Source organism: Elgaria multicarinata, chromosome 2 (genome assembly GCF_023053635.1).
Source record: "Elgaria multicarinata webbii isolate HBS135686 ecotype San Diego chromosome 2, rElgMul1.1.pri, whole genome shotgun sequence".
In the NCBI taxonomy this organism is placed as follows: domain Eukaryota; kingdom Metazoa; phylum Chordata; class Lepidosauria; order Squamata; family Anguidae; genus Elgaria; species Elgaria multicarinata.
In genome coordinates, this window is record NC_086172.1 from 169,578,007 (window position 1) to 169,602,835 (window position 24,829).

Sequence of the window (24,829 nt, forward strand, 5' to 3'; positions counted from 1 at the left end):
TGGTAATGTGAAGCCAGTAAGAATTCAGCAATGGTTGTTTCTGTGCAGTGCTGTTCCGTTACCCACCATGGTCTGGGCCACTCTAAACCCCAAACATGCTTCTCTTTTACATCACTGTAGTAGTTAGAAGAAATACTGGTGGCTACTGCAGTGGTGTGTCAGGTCAGGATTTATGGTGGGCTTTTTGTGAAGGGGTGTGTGTGTGTGACTGGGTAAAGTTCATTCCATAATTCAGGCCATGTTACCTTGCACATCATCACATGTGAAGGGGGTCTTGTTCCCCTCTGATGACTGCTGCTTACCCCTTGAAGTGAACTGTGCAGCCATTTGCACGGTGCTTAGGATAATTTGTTTTGGTGCATGGAAGCCTTTTTAGCTTGCTGCCAAATAGTTTCACGAATGAAATAGAGGACCCCTCCCACCCACCGTTCCCCAGCCAGGGCTCAAAGCAGATATAACTCCAGATCTCAGAAGTCCGTCCGGATCATCTCAAGGACACTTTACAACTTTGGGCGTAATATGGCCTTGTGAAAAGCTTTTGGGCCTTATAAACAGGGGACGGGCTTGATTGTTTTCTTTTCTGTATTTACTGCCACATTGCCTATAATAGCCAGACACCGGCCCTTATTCGCGTCCATTCCGAGGGGCCTGAGCGTGAAGGAAAAGTGCTCTCTGGCACTCGTTGATGGCGGGCGGGGGCAGCATTGTCACACAATCCCCGTGCGTGAAGCTCAACAACCCCCCGATCGCTCATAAAGGATGATGAGGCTGGCTCCTGGAATCCTGGCAGACGAAGCAGCTGTGTTGGTCTTCTACATATATGGGCCAGCTGCAGAGCCAGCTGTCGCTCGGTGCGAATCATACGGCAGAAGATGCTGTAAATAGACCTGCGTGGGGTAATCCAATACCTGGCAGCCTCTGGCTTTTCACTGCAGGCCCTCTTCCAGGTTCCATATATATATTTTCAAAGCAGAGTACTAAGCAGTTAGCGGACACCGTGGAGCGGGCGGGCAGAGGGAAGAGCAAACTCTTACATTTGATATACTGCAGTGCTTGGTGCGTTGAGTTCCCTGCACTTGTGAGGTCTTTGCAACGATCTTGGTGCCGACAGAGGGTGCTTCTGTGTACTTCGGACCTGTGTGGCTCTCGCATTTTTAAGTTGAACGGGACTTGGGTGGAGGAATGTGGCACAGACCATAAAAATAAACCATTTAGCAGGATTGTCACAGAGGTTTTACAGTTTTAACAAGCCTGCTTTAGACTCGTTGGCTGATTACTTAAAACCATGACAGCATTCGAATGCTTAAAACCATGACAGCACTCGAATACCGCTGATATTCTGCAGATATTTAAAAGATAAGCGTATTTTATTTTGCATTAGCGATATCAAGTTACACAATTTTATTTATTTAGTGATTTACATAATGATATATACCACCATCTCGCAATCAATTTCGAGGTGGTTTCTTTTTATCTTATTTATTTATTTATTTAGAACATTTACAAACGGCTCTATGTATGGGATGGGTGGGAGAGAAATCCCAAGTGGTCAACAACAACAACAACAATAATAATAATAATAATGTCAAAATACAACAGAATGAAAACATTTAAAATCAAATGGTAACAATTAAACTGTGGTTGGTCTTTTATTCAGGAATGGTTTGTTTAAACGAGAATATCTTTAGCAGATACTGAAAACTGAACAGTCATAGAATCATAGAATAGTAGAGTTGGAAGGGGCCTAGAAGGCCATCGTGTCCAGCCCCCTGCTCAACATTGGCGCCTGTTTGACATTCAACTGGCAGAGGGAGTTCCAAAGAGAGGGAAGGTTTATGACAGGGTTGGGCAACTTACAGCCCTCCAGATGTTTTGGCCTACAACTCCCATGATCCCTCACCATTGACTATGATGGCTAAGGATTTATCCTGATAGGATTTGTAGGCCGGAGGGCCACAAGTCGCCCAGAAGTAGACTACTGCTGTGCCGCAAGAAGATGAATTAGAAGATGATACGATTTAAAATTATAGCACACAACCTAATAGACACAATGGGAAAAGAAAATGAGATGTAGAAGGAATAGGAGAATAAGCACATTAAGTATCAGTTCTTATATAATGTGAGGTAATGGTTAAAATGACCAGGTGGAGTGGCCTTGAAGGAAGATGGTTCTAGAAGGGGAGGAGCCAAATGGCAGTTGGCCTCAGGTGAGCCAGTGGAGTGGGCCTCCATGTCTCCACCTGAGGGAGAGGCAAACGGTTGCTGATGGGAACAGTTCTGAGAGGAAAACCCAGACAGTCAGGGTCAAGGGGGATTGGAGAGCTGTCAAATCTCTGGCCAGTTTGGTTAAGATGCTCTTAATGGAGGAACCAAGTTGAAGTTGGTTCTAGCAAGACTTAGAGTAACAATAGTACAAAAGGCACACATGGTTTCTGAGACTGGGTGGGGTTCTTACCCTCAGTCCCCTCACCAACCTGCCCCCAAGCTAAAGACACCAATATTTAGCACTTGATTGCTTCAGTTCTTCCCCCACACCCTTTTGGGGTACTTTCTCTAACTCGGTTACATCCTACTTAAAAGTGGGCGCCACAAATGTATAAGTGATTCTAAAGCTGAAGACGCTGCAGATGGGTTTGTTTGTTTGTTTTAAAAGTCATGTGGGTGGAATTTGAAAGACACTTTCTCATAAAGTCTTTTTATCCTGTATTACTAGATTCATATTTACCAATACATATTTTTTTTTTTAAAAAAATTAGGAGCTCCAGTTGTGAGGGCTCTTGGCTGACAGGTTATGGGTTGTGTTTTGGTTTTGGTTTTATGCACAGCCGCTGTCAACAGGACCCAAATGTTCAGGGTCAAAAGTGGGGTCGGAGAGCTTTCATCTTTTTGGCCGCTTAAGATGCCCCCAAATTCCATGATGATGATGAAGTCTTCATGTAGTCCAGCAATTCTGCTGTATAATGATGATTGGCAACACTTTTGTATTACGCAAAATGAGCCTCTAAGTCTGTACATACTCCGTGGTTCTGGACACAATTGACACACTGCTTCACGTACGTCGTTTCTTTCAATATAGAGCTAAGAATATCTGGGCTGAACAGGTGGATATACACAGGTGGATATGCTGCCATGTATCAAGTGTGAACAAGTGTTGGATTTATTTATTTATTTATATATTAAATGTTAAACTGCCCTTACAAGGCAGCTTACAATATTACAAAAAATATGAACGTACAAATTACCATTAAACTAAAGCACACATATAGCAGTAGCAAGCAGCTAATTAATTTTAAGCAACAAATGCAGACTGGAATAAATGTGTCTACAGGTTGTTGTTTTTAAAAGCCAGCAGTGATGAGGCCATAAGTATCTCTCTGGGGAAAGAGTAACAAAGGCGAGGGGCCACAACTGATAAGACCCTCCCCCTAGTATCTGCCAGCGTCAGCTGACCTTAATGCTTGGGCAGGCTCATTTGCTTATATGAGATAGACAATATGGAGACAATTATGGATAGACAATTAAACCCTTTCTTGCTCTAATGTTGTGATCTTATTTGTTGGGGGGTGGTGGGAATAGATAGCAGCTGCATGCTAAAGATTTAGGATAGTATCCTGTTGTGCCCAGGCACTCATGGGAGTGACCGCTTGCACAACTGGGCTTCCATACTTCTAAAAATAATGCCATAAAAGCTTGTTTCTGGAATGGCGCAGGTCAGCAGAGCTCACAGAAAGGAACTCTGCTGCCCTGTCCCAATCCGGAAAGCAGTGGAAGCAGAGTTCACCCATTGGATCCTGCCCACAGCATGCCTTGGGATCAGGTCTCTGCCATGGCCCTTGGCCAAGGTGGATGATGTGCAAAAAAAATCCACCAAAAGGCGCAAACCACTGTATCAGGAGGAAAATCCCACATTTAAGTTTTCCTGTAATAAGGTTGGATCCAGACCCATTTAAAGAGGCTTGCCATTGATCTAAAGCTTGGACGTGGTACCTTTTGCAGGTGCTGGAGGACAATGACTACGGCCGTGCGGTGGACTGGTGGGGCTTAGGAGTCGTCATGTATGAAATGATGTGCGGCCGGCTCCCTTTCTACAACCAGGACCACGAGAAGCTCTTTGAACTCATCCTCATGGAAGAGATTAGGTTTCCACGCACGTTGTCACCTGAAGCGAAGTCTCTTCTCTCAGGCTTGCTGAAGAAGGATCCCAAGCAAAGGTGAGGCTTTGGCTTTCAACATGGGCGCTTTCCGGACTTCTATGCCTATTCTAGCAGGTAGGCACAGGTTTACTGCGCAATACTAATACTTGTTCCAGTGCCCGCCTGCTCCCCTTTTTCTTCCTCCTGCTCAGATAAATAGGGTCACCTTTTGTTTGTTTGTATTACAGGATAGATTCAAATCTGAACTTCATGCCCAGGAGACATCCCCAAATATAGCAGACAATGGAGATGTTGACTGGGTTTAGACAATCACAGCAGAGGAAGCACCATGGTTGCTCCCCCCCCCGCCTATGTGACTGCCATTTGTATTATTTGCTGTGGCTGGGGGAGGTGTCCTACCCACTCTACAAACCACAACATGCAGTAGAGGATGTAGGGTGGTCACAAACCTCTTCCTCCCCTGCTGCCGTGCCGCATGATGGTTTCAGACTACACCAAGCTGTGCTGCAGTGCGGAGAATAATGCAAATACTTCTCCTGCTGCGATCGTCCGAATGTGGCCATTGTGAGCCAGTGTGGCCTGGATAGAGACAAGGAAAGGAAAGGAAGAGAGGAACCTCTCGTGCAAGCACTGAGTCATTACTGACTCTTGGAGGGACGCCAGCTTTCACTGACGTTTTCTTGGCAGGCCTTATAGCAGGGTGGTTTGCCGTTGCCTTCCCCAGCCGTGATTACCTTTCCCCCAGCTCACTGGGTACTCATTTTACCGACCTCGGGAGGATGGAAGGCTGAGTTGACCCGAGCCGGCTGCCTGAAACCAGCTTCCGCTGGGATCGAACTCAGGCCGTGGGGAGAGTTTCAGCTGCAGAAACTGCTGCTTTACCGCTCTGCGCCACACGAAGCTCTTCGGCTAGAGACAAACTTGGGTTCAAATCCCCTCTCAGCCCTGAAGCTGCCTGGGGTTGGCCTTGGCTAAATCGCAAGAGCCACTTTGGAAGTAACATTCCCAGCTTGTTTAAACCAGGGTTTAGCAAGCTGGGAACAAGTGTTGGATCTGTGCATTCCTCCCTCAGCCCTACCCACTTCCTGTCGCATGTGCGATGCTGGTTTGTTTAAACCCGAGTTCCCTGTTACATCCAAACTGGGCTGGCGTCGAGAGTAGGCATGGCGGGGCACCTGGCAAGGCCCAAAGCCCAGCAGGGGGCCACTAACAAGCTCCCCCTGTGCTTGCTCCTTCTCTTCACCACTGCAACCTGCTTGTTTACCTGCCTCTCGCTCTGGCCCAGACAATGGTGGTGGTGACAAGGAGGGGCAGGAGATGCCCCCCCACCCCGGCCTACTTGCTCACTGGCTCCCTCTGCCTGCCAAACAAGAAAGTGGCAGCAATGATGAGAAGCAACAGAAGCTGATGACCATGGTGGTGAGAACGCAGACTCACCGAAGGAGGGGGCCTGTGGAGGCTGCCTTACTCAAGGCCCCTCCAAAAGCTGGAGCTGGTACTACACTCGACACTGCTTCCACGACTCCATTAAAATGAACCAATTTGAAAATCGTTGTGTATTATCTAAATGTCCGTGTACCCCAGCAATGTTTCTGCTAACTATATAATTGGCTACTTTAACAGGCTCCTTTTATATTCCTTTCTTTAATAGAAAGTGAGGTAATGGAACCTCATAAAGCAAATGAAGATTCTTTCTCCCATACAATCTAATCTGGGGACTGCACTGCAGTTCAGGTTGATGATGTGACTTTGTTGTCGAATTTGTTTCTTAATTATGATTATTTTTTTAGGTGGTGGCAGCCTAAAGCATCTCCCACTATTAGTAATGTTTGATGCTTCTAGAGCATGAACAGTAGACTAAGTGTTGCAGGCAAGATGGAAGTGGAATCCTCATCCCTCTCCCCACAGTTTAAATCGGGGGTATGCAAGAGGCAGCCCTGCCATGCTGCCCCTCTGCTGGATTTGCCACCAAAAGAGTGGGGAGAAATTAGTGGTTTCTCCACTGCTGCTGCACCACCAAATTTCAGTGGCAAATTCAGTGGTGTGGCAGCAATTCTGGGGATGGTACAGATGGTGAGTTTCATGGGGGCGGGTGGGGGGTGGAATTGGGCCCCAGACCAGCAGCAGCTGCCCATTCCTAGCTTAGATCTTGCATTCAACCATTATTGTTAAGCAATTTTACAGTGAACATTATATACGCTGCAGAGCCTTCAAGTATAAAGTCAGCACCCTGTACTAAGTGTTGGTGACTGTTCTCCCAATAGGTTAGGCGGCGGACCCGATGACGCCAAGGAGATTATGCAACACAAATTTCTTGCTGGCATTGTATGGCAGGATGTATATGAAAAAAAGGTATTTATAGTTATATCTTAAGATAATAGTTCGTAGATTGGTTGTGTGAGGCTTCAAAACACTTGTCTTTTAACATGCTCTAGGGACATATCTGTATATAGATAGGTATATAGGTATGTATGTATGTATGTATGTATGTATATGTATGAAAGATAGAACGTCTAACAAGCTAAACGTTTCAGCTTCTGTCCTTATACTCTGCTGTTTGTCTTTATATCTTTGTTATATATTTTAACTTAAGACTGGCTGCATCCATAGTGGATCCAGAGACTCCTTGTTGCTTTGCTGTTGTGCCATTTTATGCATGTATGTATTGCATTTATATCCCGCCTTTTTTCCTTCAAGGAACCCAAGGATTAGATAATCCTCCTCTCCAGTTTATCCTCACAACAGCAATCTTGTGAGGTAGGTTGGGCTGAGAGTCTGTGACTGGCCCAAAGTCACCCCGTGGGTTTCCATGGCCGAGTGGGGACTAGAACCTGGATCTCCCGACTCCCAGTCCGACACTTTACCCACTACACCAACACACACCTCTCTCTCTCCCTCTCTCTCATACATCACAGTCTTAAACTGGTTTAATAGTTATTTCCAGTTTCCTGGGAACTGTAGTCAGGGAATAATAGAATTCTCAAATCCTAACCAAACTACAAATCCCAGGATTCTTTAGGAGAAGCTGTGTGAGTTTAACTAATAGACATTTCAGTGGACCCTGCGCAGGACAACGTCCCTCTGTATTGTGCTCCAGACTATAATCCTGTCGCACCCACGTTATACTTACAAATCCCATTGGAAATCATGGGGCTCATCATGCTGGGTTTGGTGCAGGATTGCCGTCCGGTGACGCAGATATGCAGCTATGTTTAATAACCAGTTCTTATGCATCACCATTTCGTTCATTTCATTTCTCCTCTTTTTCCTGACATTTTTATTTTTACTCTAAGCTTCAGCACCCTGGGCACCTGTATGCAGCAGCCAAATTGGGAGATAACAGAGGTTCCCCTTTGTGAGGCTGGGAATGATGGGAGTTGTAGTCAACACCTCTGGAGGGTGCCAGGTTGGAGAAAACTGCACTAAGCCAACCGGTGCCTAGGATAGCTGGAGTCACTTGTTGCTGGGCTGGGCTGGCCCTTTTAGCGCAAACTCCGCAGCTGGATATGAGGCCCAATGAACCTGTATCCCCCATGAACCATATGTAGAACTTTTTTTTTTTGCCGCACATGATCTTGATGCAGCGTGCCAATGGACACCGGTGTTCTGTAATGGCTCATCCAAGCATGCAGGTCGTCATTTTGATGCTTATGGGCAAGCAATGAACAGCGGTTTGCGAACCAGCAATTTAGACCTGGGTGTGCTGTCCAGCTTCGCATGGCTAAGGGTAAATTTCCAGCATCCGGACTCCCCTCGGAGGGTTGCATTCCTGCTGCTGCACTGCCTGCAATATCCCCAAAAATTGACAGCTTGAAGCGGAAATTCTGCAGTACGCTGCTATGGAGACTCAAATGGGCCACGTTTAGCTTGAAAACAAGCTCAATTCGGAACTTTTGAGGCTCCGTAGTGGTTTGTTGTCACCTTTTTTTGCTGCTGCACCACTGAATTTGAATAATATAGTGGGGGCCACAGAGTGGGGTGCATGCAGTGCCCAGGCCGCGGGGTGCCCACCCCCTGACAGATCATAGAAATGCTTGCTTTTAAAATAAATCCCACAAACTAGCCTTCCCCAGCCTGCTGCCTTCCAGGTATGTTACCTGCAATTTCTGGGGTTGCAGCTCCATACATCTGGAGAGCATCAAGTTGGGAAAATCAGTCATTAGTACGCACTTCTGTCTTGTGCCCAGTTGAGTGGAGGGTGGTGGCTCCGGTGTCAGTGGGACAGTGAATCCTCTTCACGTTTCAGTCAGAACCAATTCAACCAAACACTCTCAAGTGCAAGGAAACCCCCACCCCCACCCCCCAAAAAAACCAGCCATCTTGCCTTTACCAACCAGCAGACTATTGACATTTCAGTTGCTTAAATTGTTTTTCCAGCACTATCAGTCCTTACAAATTGTTACAAGTTTTGTAAATTGTTATAAACCGTTATGAGTGACGTCTGTCTGACTACCTGAAGAAGACCTTCCATTCGAAACAGAATTTCACTGCAGGGTCTGTAATAGTAAACTGCCAGATACAACTAGTGTGTTTTAAAACTTGCAGGCTGCCAGATCCAACTGTAGATTGCCTGGTATAATTCTTTTTTCTTTCTTTCTTTTTTTAAATAGATTGTTAAGGCTTTTACTGGTACTGTTGTTTTTGAAAACCTATTAACTGTTCTTATGACTATTTCGAATAATGACTGAGCTTAATTGTACCATCTGAGATTATAAATGTCGTATAAAATGCTAATTACAGGTCTAGCGTTTCATTGGTTGGTTCATTGCACTTGGGAGCGTTTGGTTTGAATTAGTTCACTGGAACCTTTGTTGGTTGGTTTAGCCCAGCCTTCCTCAACCTGGGGCGCTCCAGATGTGTTGGACTACAACTCCCAGAATGCCCCAGCCAGCTGGCTGGGGCATTCTGGGAGATGCAGTCCAACACATCTGGAGCGCCCCAGGTTGAAGAAGGCTGGTTTAGTCAGAACTAGCCAGAACTCTAAAAGGAGCTATCCAGGCTGTGTCACGCCTTGGAGAGCTCCTTTAGAGTTCTGACTGACACCCAGAGCGGACTCACCACCCCACAGACATCGGAGTCGTCATCCTCCCCTGGTCCAGCTTTGCAGCATCTATTCAGGAGCCGAAAGATGCTCTGTCCCTCAGAATTCCCAGGCACAGCCAAATCTTGGCTGTTTTTCTTCCATGCTGCCTTCCTCTCCTCCTGCCTTGGAGTCTTTCTCTTTCCTTTTCACTCATAATCGCTATATGAAACTTGGCCGGGCTAAGACATTCCAGGAAACAGGAAAGAAGGAACAGCAGGGCCTCACTTCGTCATTCTTGCTTGAATGTATCACAGGTGTTCACCTCCTCTCTCCCCATCTTCCCCTTCCCTGGTTTACTCTCATTCCCCCACCTTACACACACACACACACTGTCTTTCCTAGTGCGGCTCTCTGCCGCCCTCTAGTGTCGCCACCCACCGAGGCTTAAAACCGGCGTGCCGCCTCATGGGAAGGGACGTTTGGCTTGGGTAGAGGGGGCCGTTGGATCTGGAGGCCCCGCGGCTGGTTGCTTTGACTAACATTTTATTGAACGTTGAGGTCGGCATAGACACGTCCAAATATATTGCCATTCGGGTTAGTTAAAAAGACCTCGCACAATCAGAGGGAGAAGGCGATAGCAGTTCCATCTACCGCTGCATGTCATCGTCTTTCTCTTCTCCCCCTTTAAAACCATAAAACTTTCCTGAGTATTTCCTCCTCCTCCTCCTCCCCACTCACACCAACCCACCGCTACAACTCCTCAGGCTTCTTGCAGCTGAGCTAAGAAAAGACGTAGGAAGAAGTCTGGGGTCCGTCCTGGCCACGATCCCCCCTGATTTGCATGCATTTCTACTGTGCCCCAATACATCCTTTAAAAAGTCATGTCCTGTTTTTAATGCCTCACGCCTAAATAAAATCAGTTCTCTTTGTTAGCCGAGTCTTTTTGACCCTGTTCAGACGATACGTCAAGCCACGGTGGTGAAGCGTTTTGAGCTAAACATTATGGCTTAGCGTGTCGTTTGAACCATTCCTACCTGTGTTGGCTACATAACCACAGTTTCAATACGCTCAGTAACCATTTGCTGCAAAAGGGCTGGCGGCTTAAGCGTGGCTAAGCGTGTTGTCTGAACAGGCCGATGATTTAATTGGGGGCCGTTTGCATTCCAGTGTTAGGAACATAGGAAGCTGCGTTGTACAAAAGGTGCAAAATGTCAGGTCCGGGGTCCGAATCCAGCCCGCCTGGGGGTTCAGTCCAGTCCTCTGGGATTCCCAAAGGGGCTACGCCCCCTTTATTTAATTTATTTATTACATTTATATAGTGCCCTACAGCTGAAGCTCTCTGGGCGGTTTACAACAGTGAAAAACATTGAAAAAGTATACAAAATTTAAAAAAACCATCAGAAACATATAGACAACAATATAAAAACAACAGTATCCATTTAAAAACAACAGTTCTGGGGTCCATTAAACACAAACTTAGCATTGTTAAATGCTATTAAATGCCTGGGAGAAGAGAAAAGTCTTGACCTGGCGCATGAAAGATAACAGTGCTGGCACCAGGCGAGCCTCAATGGGGAGATCATTCCACAGTCGGGGGGTGGGGGCACCACCGAAAAGGCCCTCTCCCTTGTTGCCACCCTCCGAGCTTCCCTTGGAGTAGGCACTCAGAGGAGGACCTTTCCGTCACCCCACCTTCTTTTCCCAACTACTGATAGTTTGTAGGTTTCCCGGCTTTTGGGGATTCCTCCTCACATACCCTAAAAGTTGAGGTGCCTCTCCTAAAGCATAATTACTAGCAGTAAGCGCTTTAAGCTAAAAGAGCTGCTGCTACGTTGTTGTATTTTTGCCCTGCCCCTTTCGCTTTCAGCCCTGCCCACTCTTGAGATTCACCCCCCCCCCACCCCTGCATAAATTGTCTGGAATGGGATGCCCCCCCCCCCCCACACACACATAAATTGTCTGGAATAGAGTTCGGCCCTTGGGCTGAAAGCGATTCAGCGCCCCAGCCTTACACTGAGTCAGGCCACTGGTCCTTCCAGCTCAGTATTGTCTACTCTTGACTGCAGGGGCTCTCCAGGGATTCAGATGGGATTCATTCCTCGCCCTACGTGGAGATGCCGGGAATTGAACCGGCGACCTTGCGCATGCAAAGCGGGAGCTCTGCCAGTGGGTTATGGCCTTTCTGTTGTACGATTCCAGTCTGATCATACACATATGATCTCTCCCACACTAGAGGCCTTCAAGAGGCAGCTGGACAGCCATCTGTCAGGGATGCTTTAGGGTGGATTCCTGCATTGAGCAGGGGGTTGGACTTGATGGCCTTATAGGCCTCTTCCAACTCTGCTATTCTATGATTCTATGATATTTTGGTGGCAGAAAGCCTCACTGAGTCCAGTGGAGTTTTCTCCACCTGCCTAAACCTGACAACCAACCCTTGATCTTTTTGCTGCTAGCACTGCTTTAACAGACCACTCAATCCCTCCGTCTGGGCCTGACTGCAGGCACGCACACCCAGGGTTGCAGCTGCATTACGTAAGCAGAGATGATGTTCTCATTGCTTGTGTTCTGGAGAGACCCTTGCACACCTTCCACCCCCCCCCACCCCCCGGTGGGCATTACTAGCCTCCCTTGCGAGCAATACATGCTGCACTCTGAGTTGAGATTTTCACTATCCTGCCTTCAGCTCGCCATTGTCTTGTCGTTATGAATACAGATTCAGCATCTCTGGCTCTCAGGCTGGGTTGGGAAGTTCTCCAGCATTTTTATGAGTACAAAAAGTACTCTTAGTCTGTGCAGACGTGTGCAGTCAACAGGACCGTAATGACAGATGGGGGTGGCTGTGCCTCCCCCCGCCCCTGCCTGCTTTAATAGATTTCTCTCTTTAAAACCTGCGTGGTAGTTCTTCTTGGACCTTTGTCTGCTGCATAGCCCCTTTTGCAGTTCTGTTGCAAAGATGGTCACACCAGACCAGGGGTGGGAAACACGTGGGCTGCATGCTGCTCACCCCCCCCAGTCATTTTTGCAGGGGGGCTCTTCCTGAAAATGCCACTGCTGAATTTGTGACGGTGGCCACCCCCCCACCCACCTCGGTAATTTTCCTTGAAAGCAAGGCCCTCACGGAGCACGCATTTTGTTTACAACTAGCATCCCGTTTCTGGAAACCTCCAGGCTTCTGCATGCCTTCTTTTCAAAGATGCCCTTGCATGTCTTGTTTTAAAATAAAAACGTGGGCTTTTTTTGCTGCCACCGCCACAAGAAAATTCAGCAGCAGCATTTTGGGTGGGGTGTATGTGGGGTTAAAGGAGGTTAATTAATTAAAGGAGGCAAAGTTGCCCTGCTGGTTATTTGCAAAATTCCTTTTTTTGCTGCTGCCAGCACCACCACAAATTTGGTGGAGGCCGGGGGGTCCTCAGAAGTGACCACCCCTGATCCAAATAGACTTCTGCTTTTAAACTGACCGAAATTCCCCATTATATCTGAACTTATATTAAACTATTTTAAACTGTGGTTAGTGAACAAACAAGGGACATAAGCCACAATTCCTGGTTTGTCTGAACTAATCACGGTTTAAACTAATTGAAGTTCCCCTGAGTTCAGATGTAACGAAGAACTCTGGTTTGTTTAAAAGAGGAAGGAGACGCTTCCCATCTCCTCGTTGACACCAGGCCAACAGAAGAGACGTTGGAGGTAGGGGAAGACACACAAGCCTGGAGCACCATCATCTGGCGCTGAACCATTGTTTAGGGTTACATCCAAAAAGGCTCTATGCCCGGTTCTGTCACATTAGCAGCAACTGGTGGCTGGCCACAGAAATGGACTGGATGAGGGCTAATAAACTGAAGCTCAATCCAGACAAGACTGAGATGCTGTTAGTGGGTGGTTCAACCTATTCTGGATGGGGTTGCACTCCCCCTGAAGGAGCAGCTTCGTAGCTTGGGGGTTCTCCTAGATTAGAACCATCTCTGTCCCTTGAGGCTCAGGTGGCCTCGGTGGCACAGAGTGCCTTCTACCAGCTTCAGTCGGTGGCCCAGCTACACCCCTATCTGGACAGGGATAACCTGGCTTCAGTTGTCTATGCTCTGGTAACCACCAAGTTAGATTACTGCAATGCACTCTACGTGGGGCTGCCTTTGAAGATGGTTCAGAAGCTGCAGCTTATGCAAAATGCAGCAGCCAGAGTGATATCAGGGACCAGAAGGTTCGAACATATAAGACCCACTTTGGCCCGGTTGCACTGGCTGCCTGTATGTTTCCAAGCCTGATTCAAGGTGCTGGTTTTAACCTATAATGCCTTACACGGCTTGGGACCACAGTACCTGACAGAATGCCTCTCCCGACATGAACCTTCCCGTACACTGCGCTCAACATCCAAGGTCCTCCAGGTGCCTACTTCATGGGAAGCTTGGAGGATGGCAACAAGAGAGAGGGCCTTTTCTGTGGTGGCCCCCCAATTGTGGAATGATCTCCCTGACGAGGCCCACCTGGCGCCAACATTGTTATCTTTTTGACACCAGGTCAAGACTTTTCTCTTCTCCCAGGCATTTAGCAATGTGTAATTAGCCTGGGTTTGTTTTTGTATGTTTTTGTGGTTTAAAATTGTATGTTTTTGTGATTTAAAATTTTTGTATATTGTTTTTAAGTGTTTTTATCCTATGTAAACTGCCCAGAGAGCCTCGGGTATGGGGCGGAATACAAATGTAATAGATGATGATTGATGATGATGATGATGATGATGATATGAATGGCCATGAGGGCAGGCTTGCTTTTAGTGCACCTAAGTAAGGAAGGCAACTCCGCTGCTTTATAAACTGAAAGTATCTCTTCTCTTCCTGTTCTTGTTTTTCATCTGTGCTGCTGTCCCTAAATCCTGTGTATATCTTTGTTTGCCTCCTACCTCACTTGGGTTACTCATTTTAAAAGATAGAAGTGACATATTTTTATATTAGTCAGCGAGCTGCTGTTGCCAGCCAGATTCAAGCTGAAGGTTAATTTGTCTGCTCTGTAGATCCTGAGTTCTAAATCACCCACCCATTCTTTCCAGTTCTGTGCATCAGGCAATCATTTAAAAAGCGAGAGGAGATCAGATCAAATGCCAAAACTACCATTATGTTAAGTGAAAGCTGCAGAATGAGCTGGGATTAAAGACAGGAGAGAAACCAAGTCGTCGTCGTCCCCCGTTTTAGGATGGTGAATTTTAATTAAGAAATAAAAGTGAAGTGCTTTTCATGAAGTGCAGTTTTTAAGCAGGGTAGCTGAGAACCTTGTCAGTCACTTAATTAAAACAAGCAGGTTTTATATATTATTTAACTATATCACCATCCCAGATTCCTTTAGTAAAGCATATCATATTTTGAAAATCTATCAAATCATGTTAATGGATAAACTAACACATTTTAGGTTAGATTGTTGACCGGGGCTGGTTACAGGGAGCAGACAACTCCCCTGTTAAAACAGCTCCACTGGCTTCCAGTCTGTTTCCGGGCACAATTCAAAGTGCTGGTTATGACCTATAAAGCTCTATATGGCTCGGGTCCAGGTTATTTGAAAGACCGTATTCTGCCTTATGAGCCTGCCTGTGCTTTAAGATCTTCTGGAGAAGCCCTTCTTTCAGTCCCACCTTCTTCACAGGCACGCTTGGTGGGAACATGGGAGAGGGCCTTCTCGGTGGCTGCTCCGGTGCTCTGGAACTCTCTTCCCGGGGAAGCTAGGCTGGCTCCCTCCTTGATGGGCTTTCGGAAGCAGGCTAAAACTTTTTTGTTCCAGCAGGCCTTTGGAGAATAATTTGGCCCTCCATCTATGTTAATGTCTTATAATTTTGCTGTGTATTTTAAATGTTTATGTCTTTGTTGTTGTTGTTTTCCTCCAATGTATGTTTTAAACTTTGTAAGGCCGCCTTGAGGCCCAGCATTGGGCAAAAGGCGGGATACTACTACTACTACTACTACTACTAATAATAATAATAATAATAATAATATCATCATCATCATTAAAGAGGCGACTGTTTTCATGGCAGAAAAATGCATATTGGAATCAACCAACCAACCAACCAACCAACCAAATGTTCAATCTGTCTATGTCTGTTGCAGCATTGACTGTATTTAAAGATAGATAATTGTTCTGATATGTATAAAGATCAAAAGGATCCTTTTAAAAGATGAGTTAAGGCCACAATCCTATCAGTATGGCATAAGTCTCCAAACATGGAAGCTTACGGCCGTCCAACGCAGAGCAAGGGGAACGCCGGTGGTAATCTTCGCCTCTGCAATCTTCCCACTCTGTATTTTGGCTAGATGAGCTTTTTTGCCTGTCTAGCTGGGCTGCAGCAGAGCCAGGAGGGAAGGAAGCTGGGGGTACCTGGAGATATGGCATAAGTCAGCATCTCCAGTCCACTCCCTACCCCACCTACCAGCACACACACCGTTTACCTCCTCTCTGGGGTTAGTGTTCCAGTTTTCTCTGTGCCAGCTGCAAGGGCAGGGGGCAGGGAGCTCTGATCCTTGGCTCCGAGGTTAGAGTGCTGTGTCCGACCTCGGATCCAGGATTCCAAAATATCCTGTGGATCCCCAAACTCTGTGTACAGTGGGGTAGATAGGATTACTCCTTAAATTGGTATGCTGTGTAGACGAACGGTTTTATTTTATCTCTTCGAAATATGCTGTGAATGTAATGTTTACATGTAATTTCTTTTATATAAAACACTGAAAGAAACTGCGTTTTCAAAACCAATTTGCCAAATAAGAAGTAGCCTAATTTTGCTTTGCCCAAAGGCCTTCTTCGGATGCGCTGCCTCCTCACCCTCTTGTTAGCACCTTCCTCTCTTCCCCAGTAGAAGACACTTTGAGATTCCCATCATGTAGTGAACTGTGATAGCACATAACCAGGTCTTCTCTGTTCCATCTCTCTGTTGTCGCTGCCAGATACTTGAAGGGGATCCAAATTCAAATTCCTGTTCAGCCGCAAAGCTTTCTCAGCCCTAACCTACCTCCCAGGGATGTTGTGAGGTTTTAAAAGCCAGTGTGGTGTCGTGGTTAGAGTGTCGAACTGGGAGTCAGGAGATCCAGGTTCTAGTCCCCCAATCGGCCATGGAAATCTACTGGGTGACTTTGGGGCAGTCACAGACTCTCAGCCCAACCCACCTCACAGGGGGGGGGGGTGGTGGTTGTGAGGATAAAATGGAGAGGAGGAAGATTATGTACACTGCCTTGGGTTCCTTGGAGGAAAAAAGGTGGGTTATAAATGCAGTGCAATAAATGAATTTGGGGGGGGGGAGTTGGGGAGGCCATGTGTATATTACCCTGAGCTCTTTGGAGGAAGGATGGGATGGAGATCATAGAATCATAGAATAGCAGAGTTGGAAGGGGCCTACAAGGCCATCTAGTCCAACCCCCTGCTCAATGCAGGAATCCACCCTAAAGCATCCCTGACAGATGCTTGTCCAGCTGCCTCTTGAAGGCCTCTAGTGTGGGAGAGCCCACAACCTCCCTAGGTAACTGATTCCATTGTCGTACTGCTCTAACAGTCAGGAAGTTTTTCCTGATGTCCAGCCGGAATCTGGCTTCCTTTAACTTGAGCCCGTTATTCCGTGTCCTGCACTCTGGGAGGATCGAGAAGAGATCCTGGCCCTCCTCTGTGTGACAACCTTTGTATGTGTATGTGTGTATAGATAGCTAGAGTGTTTGGAATGTGTGCATATGAGGCAGGGCTGGCCCAAGATATTTTGCTGCCTGAGGCAGAGGAAAGATGGCACTACCGCCCCCCGCCCCCCCGCCCCCGGTTCCATGTCCAAAGCCAGCAGCTGAATGCTGGCAGCAGGGCAGTGTCTTTCACTGCACCTGAGGGCTGAGCATCAGGCTTGCTCAGGGACCACGGGGCAGTGTGATCCCTAAGCTCACACCCAACTCTCGCTGCTCTCGCTGCCTCCCTCTGCCTAATGGGAAGGCCTTCCCTGATGTCGGGTAGGGCAGGGTTGCTGAATCTCAGGCCTGCAGACTGAATCACGCCCACTTGGGGTCCCTCCAGGAGTCCCCAGATGGAGTCCCCCTTTCCCTTGGTGCTTGCTCAGCTTTTGCACACTCCCCCCCCCACGTCCTCCGTTCTTAATTTCCTGACATTAAAATAGGCTGGTATTTTGGCCCTGCCCCTTTTCCCTTGCCCCTCCCCCATTTGCCTATCAGCCCCGCCTGCCCCTGGAATGCCGCCTCCTTCACGAGAACGTCTCCAAAATGGGTTTTGGCCTTCGGTCTGAAAGAGATTCAACAGCCCCGGTTCAGGGTATCCGGCCATCATTCTGTTTCATAGCTGCTCTCTCAAAGCAAGTCCTTCAGCCGCCTGCAAACTCATCCCAGGGCTTTTCTTTTCCCAGCTGGTACCTCCGTTCAAGCCGCAGGTGACGTCTGAAACAGATACGCGCTATTTCGATGAAGAATTCACCGCGCAGATGATCACAATCACACCCCCTGACCAAGGTAATACCTCCATGGTTTCCTTCACGTAACTCCCCAGGCTTGGCTTAATGAAGGGATGGCGGGCAGTGACTCGGCCTGAATCCTGCTGGAAACAGACCAAACCCAGGCCTGTGGGGTTTTAGCGAAAGCATAAGAAAATAAGAACATACAAAGAGCCCCGCTGGATCAGACCGAGGGTCCATCTAGTCCAGCACTCTGTTTACACAATGGCCAACCTCCTACCCATGTTCCCCAGTAACTGGTGTATATAGGCTTTCTGCCTCTGATACTGGACATTGCACTTAGCCATCAGGACTAGTAGCCATTGATAGCCTTCGCCTTCAGAAATTTATCCAACCCCCTTTTAACACCATCCAAATTGGTGGCCATCACTACGTCTTACGGTAGCGAGTTCCATAGTTTAACTATGGGCTGTGTGAAGAAATCCTTCCTTTTATTTGTCCTGAATCTCCCACCAGTCAGCTTCATGGGATGACCCTGGGTTTTAGTATTATGGGAGAGAGAGAGAAATGTCTCCCTATCCACCTTCTCCACACCAGGCATTATTTTGTACACCTCTCTCATGTCTCCCCTCAGCCTCCTTTTATTCCAAGCTGAACAATCCCAGTTGATGTAACCTTCCCTCAAAGGGGAGATGCTCCAGCCCCTTGATCATTGCGAATAAAGCTGCAATCCAAAGTACACTGAAGGCACAATGATTATACTACAGGTTTTGACTTGTCATTCCCTCTCCCCAGGGAATTGTAGTTGGGAGGAGGGGGAGGGATCTCTAAATGAAAATTCTCAGCATCCTTACAAAATTACATTTTTTAGGAGAGCCACTGCCATTATAGTGACAGAAGAAGAGTGCATGTCTTATAGTTACAGATAAACTTCCAAGTAACCATGCTTAGCATTTTGCAATAATTAATGCAGAATAAGAGAGGGAGAGGAAACCCCCTCCCATATACTTAGGATTGGCTGGAAAAGCGTCTGGGTGAGCCATGCAATTGATTAGGCAGCAAAAAGCCCCCGCACCTTTTTTGCCTACAGACATAAACACTGGTTCCTATTCAATGAGTAGTTTAGATCACCATTAATCACCTAGCTGTGCAGTAAGGCACATTTAAACCAAAAACATTACTGTGGACTGATACGCAACACAGGAACACTACAGATGCTAGGGGATTCTGGGATTTGTAGTCCAACATATCTGGTCAGGGAAGGCTGCACTGTAGGTTTTTTTTTTGGAGGGTATTGCAATAATTTGCACTGCTAACATAACAAGAACAAGTCCACACTTCCCTCCTCAATACCTGTGAATTTTCTGGTTTAACTTCTTAATCCTCTCTTGCAATTGAAACAAGATACTTAGGCACGCATAGTTACCACTATTACCTTTCTCTCTCCCTTTCCACCCTAGCTCCTTTCTGTTCTTGACATGACGGAATGTGGATTGTAAACTCCTTGGGGCAGGGAGCTGTCTTTTTGTTCTGTGGGTTTAGTAGAGTTACCCTGTAAAGATGCAATGGGGAGAAGGTGGATCTGGATCCATTGGTACATCATTGGGTGACCTACGGTAGACCTGGCAAGGATTTGGAGCATTTAACAATAACCAACAGCAAAATTATACTACCCAAACGGAGAGTTTGGAGAAGGGGTGTGCATGGATCCCCCGCTCCGCCCCACGGGCTGATCCGAAAATTTCGGGTCAGCCCGCTCCGCGCCGCTCTGCTCATACTCCGCTCCTCTTCGCCGCGGAGCTCCGGCTCCGAATCGGAGCTCTGCAATGGAGGGGAGTGGTGCCAGGTAAGGCCGGGAGAGGAGGGTGGGAGGTTTACCGGGCCCTGCCGCCATCGCCGCCCGTGCGGCGACGGCGGCAGAGCCCGGTAAGGGACCAAGGGGGAGGGGGGCCTTACCTGCCTCCGTCCGCGGTCCGTCGGCATCTTCAATTGAGCCGGCGGTTCAACCAGGAAGTCTGGGCCGCAAGCGGCCCAGACTTCCTGGTTGAACCGTGGGCTCAATTGAAGACGCCGACGGACCGCGGACAGAGGCAGGTAAGGGAGAGGAGGGCGGGAGGGGGTTACTGGGCCCTGCCGCTGTCGCTGCATGGGCGACAGCGACAGCGGCAGGGCCCGGTAAACCCCACTTACCTTTCCGGCGGAGCTCCGGATCGAGGCGAAGGATCCACCTTCACCTCGATCCTCTTCGCCACGCTCCGCCGGCCCCCCAATCCTCTTCGCCTCTGCCTTAAGGGCAGGCGAAGCCCCCCGCTCCGCTTCTAATTCGCCGGTCCGATTAGAAGCGGAGCACATCCCTAGTTTGGAGTAACTACAGAATGGATTTTTGTGTGTGGAAGGACTGTGAGTTCTGCTCCTGGTACTCAGAACAGAATAGTCAGAATATGTTTATTAGGCAACCTATGTAGGTTTTAGCCACAGTTACAATAATAATAATAATAATAATAATAATAATAATAATAATAATAATAATAATAATAATTTTATTTCTTACCCGCCTCTCCCTTGGATCGAGATGGAGAACAACATTAGAACAGGAATCAATACATCTTAAAAATTCATGATTTAACATTGATCTGGATAGGCCTGCCGGAAAAGGCTAGTCTTTAAAGCTGCCTTAAAATCACACAGAGAGTTAATTTTACGAATCTCCTCCGGCAGGCCATTCCACAATCTGGGGGCGACAGAAGAAAAGGTCCTCTGGAAAGAAGGAGAGGGAGAAAAAAAAAACCACGTCAAATTATGCAGTCTATAGAGTATTTCCAATGAGACGATGAAGCCCACTTATCACACAAGATATAATACATATGTTTAAAATTATAGTTAATATATACCTTCAAAGGGGGAGCAAAGATGTTTATAAGCACAGGATTATTAAGCAAAGCAGCTGGCCCCTAAGTCTCTTCTGATCTGGGCTGCTTTTACTGCAAATCTTGCTGTGCTTATAACAGGCCTTAAAGTATTTGACAGTAGGTGTGTGATTTTATCGGCATCCCTAACCCTAACCCTAAATCTCTGGTTCAGAATCCTTTAATTCTAAGTGAATGACTGGGTTCAGACAACACAATAATTAATCGTGGTTTAAATAGTAGATGGTTGGTTATTTAACCCATCATGGGTTATCATGTTGTATGGTGGGAGTTTTTTAACCAGCGGTTGGTTATTTGGCCAAAATAACGCAAATGACCAATGCTGTGCGGAGTTGGCTATTTGAACCACCATTGTTATCGTGTTGCGTGGAGGGCACTGTTGGATATTTCCTCAGCCACTGTTGGTTATTTCGTTAGCCACAGAGTCGCAAGGCATCTCACACTATTGCCCCGCTCGTGCTCTTCGCTCCTCTGATGCCATGTTTCTCGCCTGCCCAAGGGCCTCTACTTCCCTTGCTCGGCTTCGTCCATTTTCCTCTGCTGCCCCTTACGCCTGGAACGCTCTTCCAGAACATCTGAGATCCACAAGTTCAATCGCAGCTTTTAAAGCTCAGCTAAAAACTTTTCTTTTTCCTAAAGCCTTTAAAACTTGATGTTGCTTGGACTTTATACTGTTAGTTCTACCCTACCCTGTGCCTGTTTGCATTCTCTTCCCTTCCTCATTGCTTTACTATGATTTATTAGATTGTAAGCCTATGCGGCAGGGTCTTGCTATTTACTGTTTTACTCTGTACAGCACCATGTACATTGATGGTGCTATATAAATTAATAATAATAATAATAACAACAACAACAACAACAACAACAACAACAACAACAAGAGCAGCCAAAGCAGTGGCTGCCGCTCTAGTCCAGCTGGCAGGATAGATTTTCAGCAGCAGTGGCTCATGGGATACTAGCGGGAGGACTGAGGCGGTGAGAGGACAGGGGATGAGTGAGTCTAATAGTCAGCTCAACGCTGATCTTAATCCACTCCATGGTTGATGATTATCATGTTGCGTGGGGAGAACCCCCTAGATAAACAGCTGTCTAGTTGATTTATTTATTACCCTACCGTTGACTATCGTGTTGTTTGAACCCAGCCAATGTCTTTTGCAAGGGGAAACAATAGACGAATGTCAGGATACATTCCGCATGCCTGGAATCCGCCCACCCCTGCCAAAACGCCCTGTGTGAACGGATAGTGCGGTAGAACTAATGTAACACTTCTTTCTTTCTGCTTCCAGATGACAGCATGGATTGTGTCGATAACGAGCGACGACCACATTTTCCTCAATTCTCTTATTCCGCCAGTGGAACGGCTTAATGTTTCGCTTGTCCATTTACAGCAACCAATCAGACTGCATTTTGGGGACCTTTAATTTCGACGGACACTAGAGAACTCTCTATGATACATGAATTACAAACTATGTTTGTACTACGGTTTAGTTGAATTTGTAGGAGGCCTCACAGGCTGTGTATTTAAAACAATCCTGATGCATTTTTGAGTCGGAATCTCTGGTGCAATTTTGAGAAGGAAGACAAGAATCCATTCTTAAACCTTATTAAAATTTAAAAGCTTTTTCTTCTGAAAAAAAAAAAAAGGCATTTTAGGTTTTTAAGAATATGCACCAAACTGTTTTCTTTCCAGAAGTTTAAGGTTTTCAACATAGCCAGCACCATTGACCATTAAAAAAAACAAAAGCTCTTCGTCATTTTTTATTTATTCCATACAGTTCATTATGTAAGTAGAGAACCTGCACTCTGAACAATTAGATTTATTTACGATGAGAGACACTTTAGTGCAATAATCCGAGCAACAGCAAACAAAAAACTGAACGAACTCTGGAGATGCAAAGGTTCGACCTCCATTTGGGCAGCAGCAATAACGTTGGGGACTCTAAGAAACCAGTTATGGGAATGGCATTAATGGCTTCAGTGAGGTAAAAAAAAAAATAAAAGAGGGAGACTTACATTACTACATCTGCTACAAGATAGTACCTATCGAAAGGAGCTGAATGGAATCTGGTTGGTTTCGAAATTATTACACTGAGAAGTAACTCCACTGAAGACAGTCCATTTAATTATTCCATTTGAGTATATATTTGGCTTGGGTTGGCTTTGCCAAGTTCTGGCAGGCATCCATGGCCAATTTCTCTTGTATAAGCCCCGTTGAAACAAATGGAACTTAAGTACGATCACTGCTCTGCCGAAGAGTTCTCACTTATTCCTGCCCCAGAGAGTTTCCTGGTCGCCGTGCCTTTGAGAAACGAACCAGCCATGTTAGCAGCTGCAGCTGAAAATGTCTTATAGCAATCTTCCCCAACCGGCTGCATTCCAGATGTGTTAGACCGTACCTCCCATCCCTGCTGGGAATTCTGGGACTTGCAGTCCAACACATCTGGAAGGCACTGGCTTGGGAAAGGTTGCTTTATCGTTTCAAAAACTGACCAGCGGGTAGGGACGCATTTCTATGTATTAAGAAACAAAAAACGCACAACACCCTTGAAGCGATGAAATGTCTTACCAAACTAGTTGTTAACAGCCACATTTTCAGCACTGAAGCGGTTGGCCTTGTTTATTATTTACAGAGACAGTTTTAAAATGGCATCAAGCCATGCATGTTGAGATCACATCTGTGTGTTTTTCACTCTCCAGTGTACGTTTTTAAAAGTTATGGGGGCAGAGGGGGGTGGTGGTGGAAGAGAGACTTGATGGATACTACTTACGTTGGGAGGAAACTCCAGTGGTTGCAGCAGCTATGTGTAAAAAAAGAAAAAAGTAAGAAAAGTAAGGGTGCAATCCTATGCATGTTTAGACAGAAAAGAAACTCCCTGGCTGGGAGTTGTCAGACTTCTTTTTTCTGTCTAAACATATATAGGATTGCACCTTAAGGTGAAACTTCATGTGTTCAAGAAAGGATTGTGTTCAAAAACTGATTATATTATTTCCTTCCATGCTTATTTTTCCTCTTATCACCTTGTTTTATATTTTCATAGCCACATCATTCTGGATCTGCCAAACATTTGTGACAAAAATTGTTTGCCTTTGACACGGGCCAAGATTGTAAGCTCTCTCTTGCAATGCAAACGAGTTTATTCTGTTGTGGCTTTATGTTCTTTTAGATATGCTTTTGTTTCTGTTCTCTTATTTGTATAAAATTGATGAGCTATACTGCAGTTCCTTAACATTTTTTTTTAATTTGAAAGGGAATGTATTTAAAATATCCTCCACTTTCCCTCTACATGAAAACCTATTGTTGTGTGTTTGTCTTGTTTTTTTACAACATTCAACTCTAGCATTTTTACTTAACGATATGAAAGTTTCCCTCAAAAATACTTCAATAAAATGTGCTTTAACAAGTTAGTTTGGTCTTGGCTTTGGTAGAATGAACAGATGACTAAAAGAGCAACCTCTTATACAGTATTTTCTTCCCTGCCAGCTCATTTCTCAGATAGTGGGTCAGGTTTGGGGGGAATCTGTTGAGGGTGTTGCCATCTGAAGATAGATGACGATTCTCTCCATATTGCAGGTTGAGATAAAAATATCTTGCTACCTAGCAACGTAATTTATTTATTTACAGTATTTATATTCCACTTCACATCTAAACAGATTCGAAAGCGGTGAACAATAAGAGGTAAAATTATACAAAGATACAAAGAATAAACCACCATATTAAAATTATTTTTTAGAAAACCAGTGTCAATAAAAAACACACATGGCTGGTCAATTAATGAAGGCTTCCTGGAATAAACCTGTTTTGAGGTGGCACTGGAAACAACGCAGTGTTGACTCTTGCCTGACCTCTAGAGGCAGGAAGTTCCATAGAAAGGGGGCCACCATACTGAAGGCCCTTCAGATGGAATCCAGTCAGGCCAGGTCCATGTGGAATGACCAGGAACGTGACCTCTGATTACCTCAGTGACCCAGGCACAGGGTGAAGTCACTCAGGCAGAGGCAAACTCAGGGCCGGTGCTACCATAGAGGCCACTTAGGTGGCCGCCTAGAGCGCCAAGCTAAGAGGGGCGCCGGGCTCAGCGTAGCACTCACGCGCGTTGGGCTGTGAGCCGACCCAGCCTGAGGATTCAGCTGGGCCTGGGCGGGCGAGATGGCGCCCCGTGCCCGCCCAGCTGAAGAGAATCCAGGGACGCTGGGGTGGGGGGCTCCACGTTCGGACTTCCAGAACGCGCCCGGAAGAGAGAGAATGGAGGGGTGCATGGTGTCTTTGAGTGAATGCATGTGTTCATGCCTGTGTTTGTTTGGAGTGAGTGATGCTGAG

At 46.4% G+C, this 24,829-nt stretch overlaps 1 protein-coding gene across 1 annotated transcript in view; it reads left to right on the plus strand.

Annotated features, from left to right (window-relative positions):
* The window catches only part of AKT1 (AKT serine/threonine kinase 1), a 150,683-nt gene extending 126,767 nt beyond the window's left edge, over window positions 1-23,916 (plus strand). The window contains exons 11-14 of the mRNA XM_063118146.1: window positions 3,997-4,211; window positions 6,419-6,506; window positions 17,540-17,642; window positions 21,798-23,916. Of these exons, the coding sequence (XP_062974216.1) occupies window positions 3,997-4,211; window positions 6,419-6,506; window positions 17,540-17,642; window positions 21,798-21,877 (486 nt within the window). The 3' untranslated portion in view covers window positions 21,878-23,916. The remainder of the gene's footprint in view (window positions 1-3,996; window positions 4,212-6,418; window positions 6,507-17,539; window positions 17,643-21,797) is intronic.
* The last annotated feature ends 913 nt before the right edge of the window (window positions 23,917-24,829 follow it).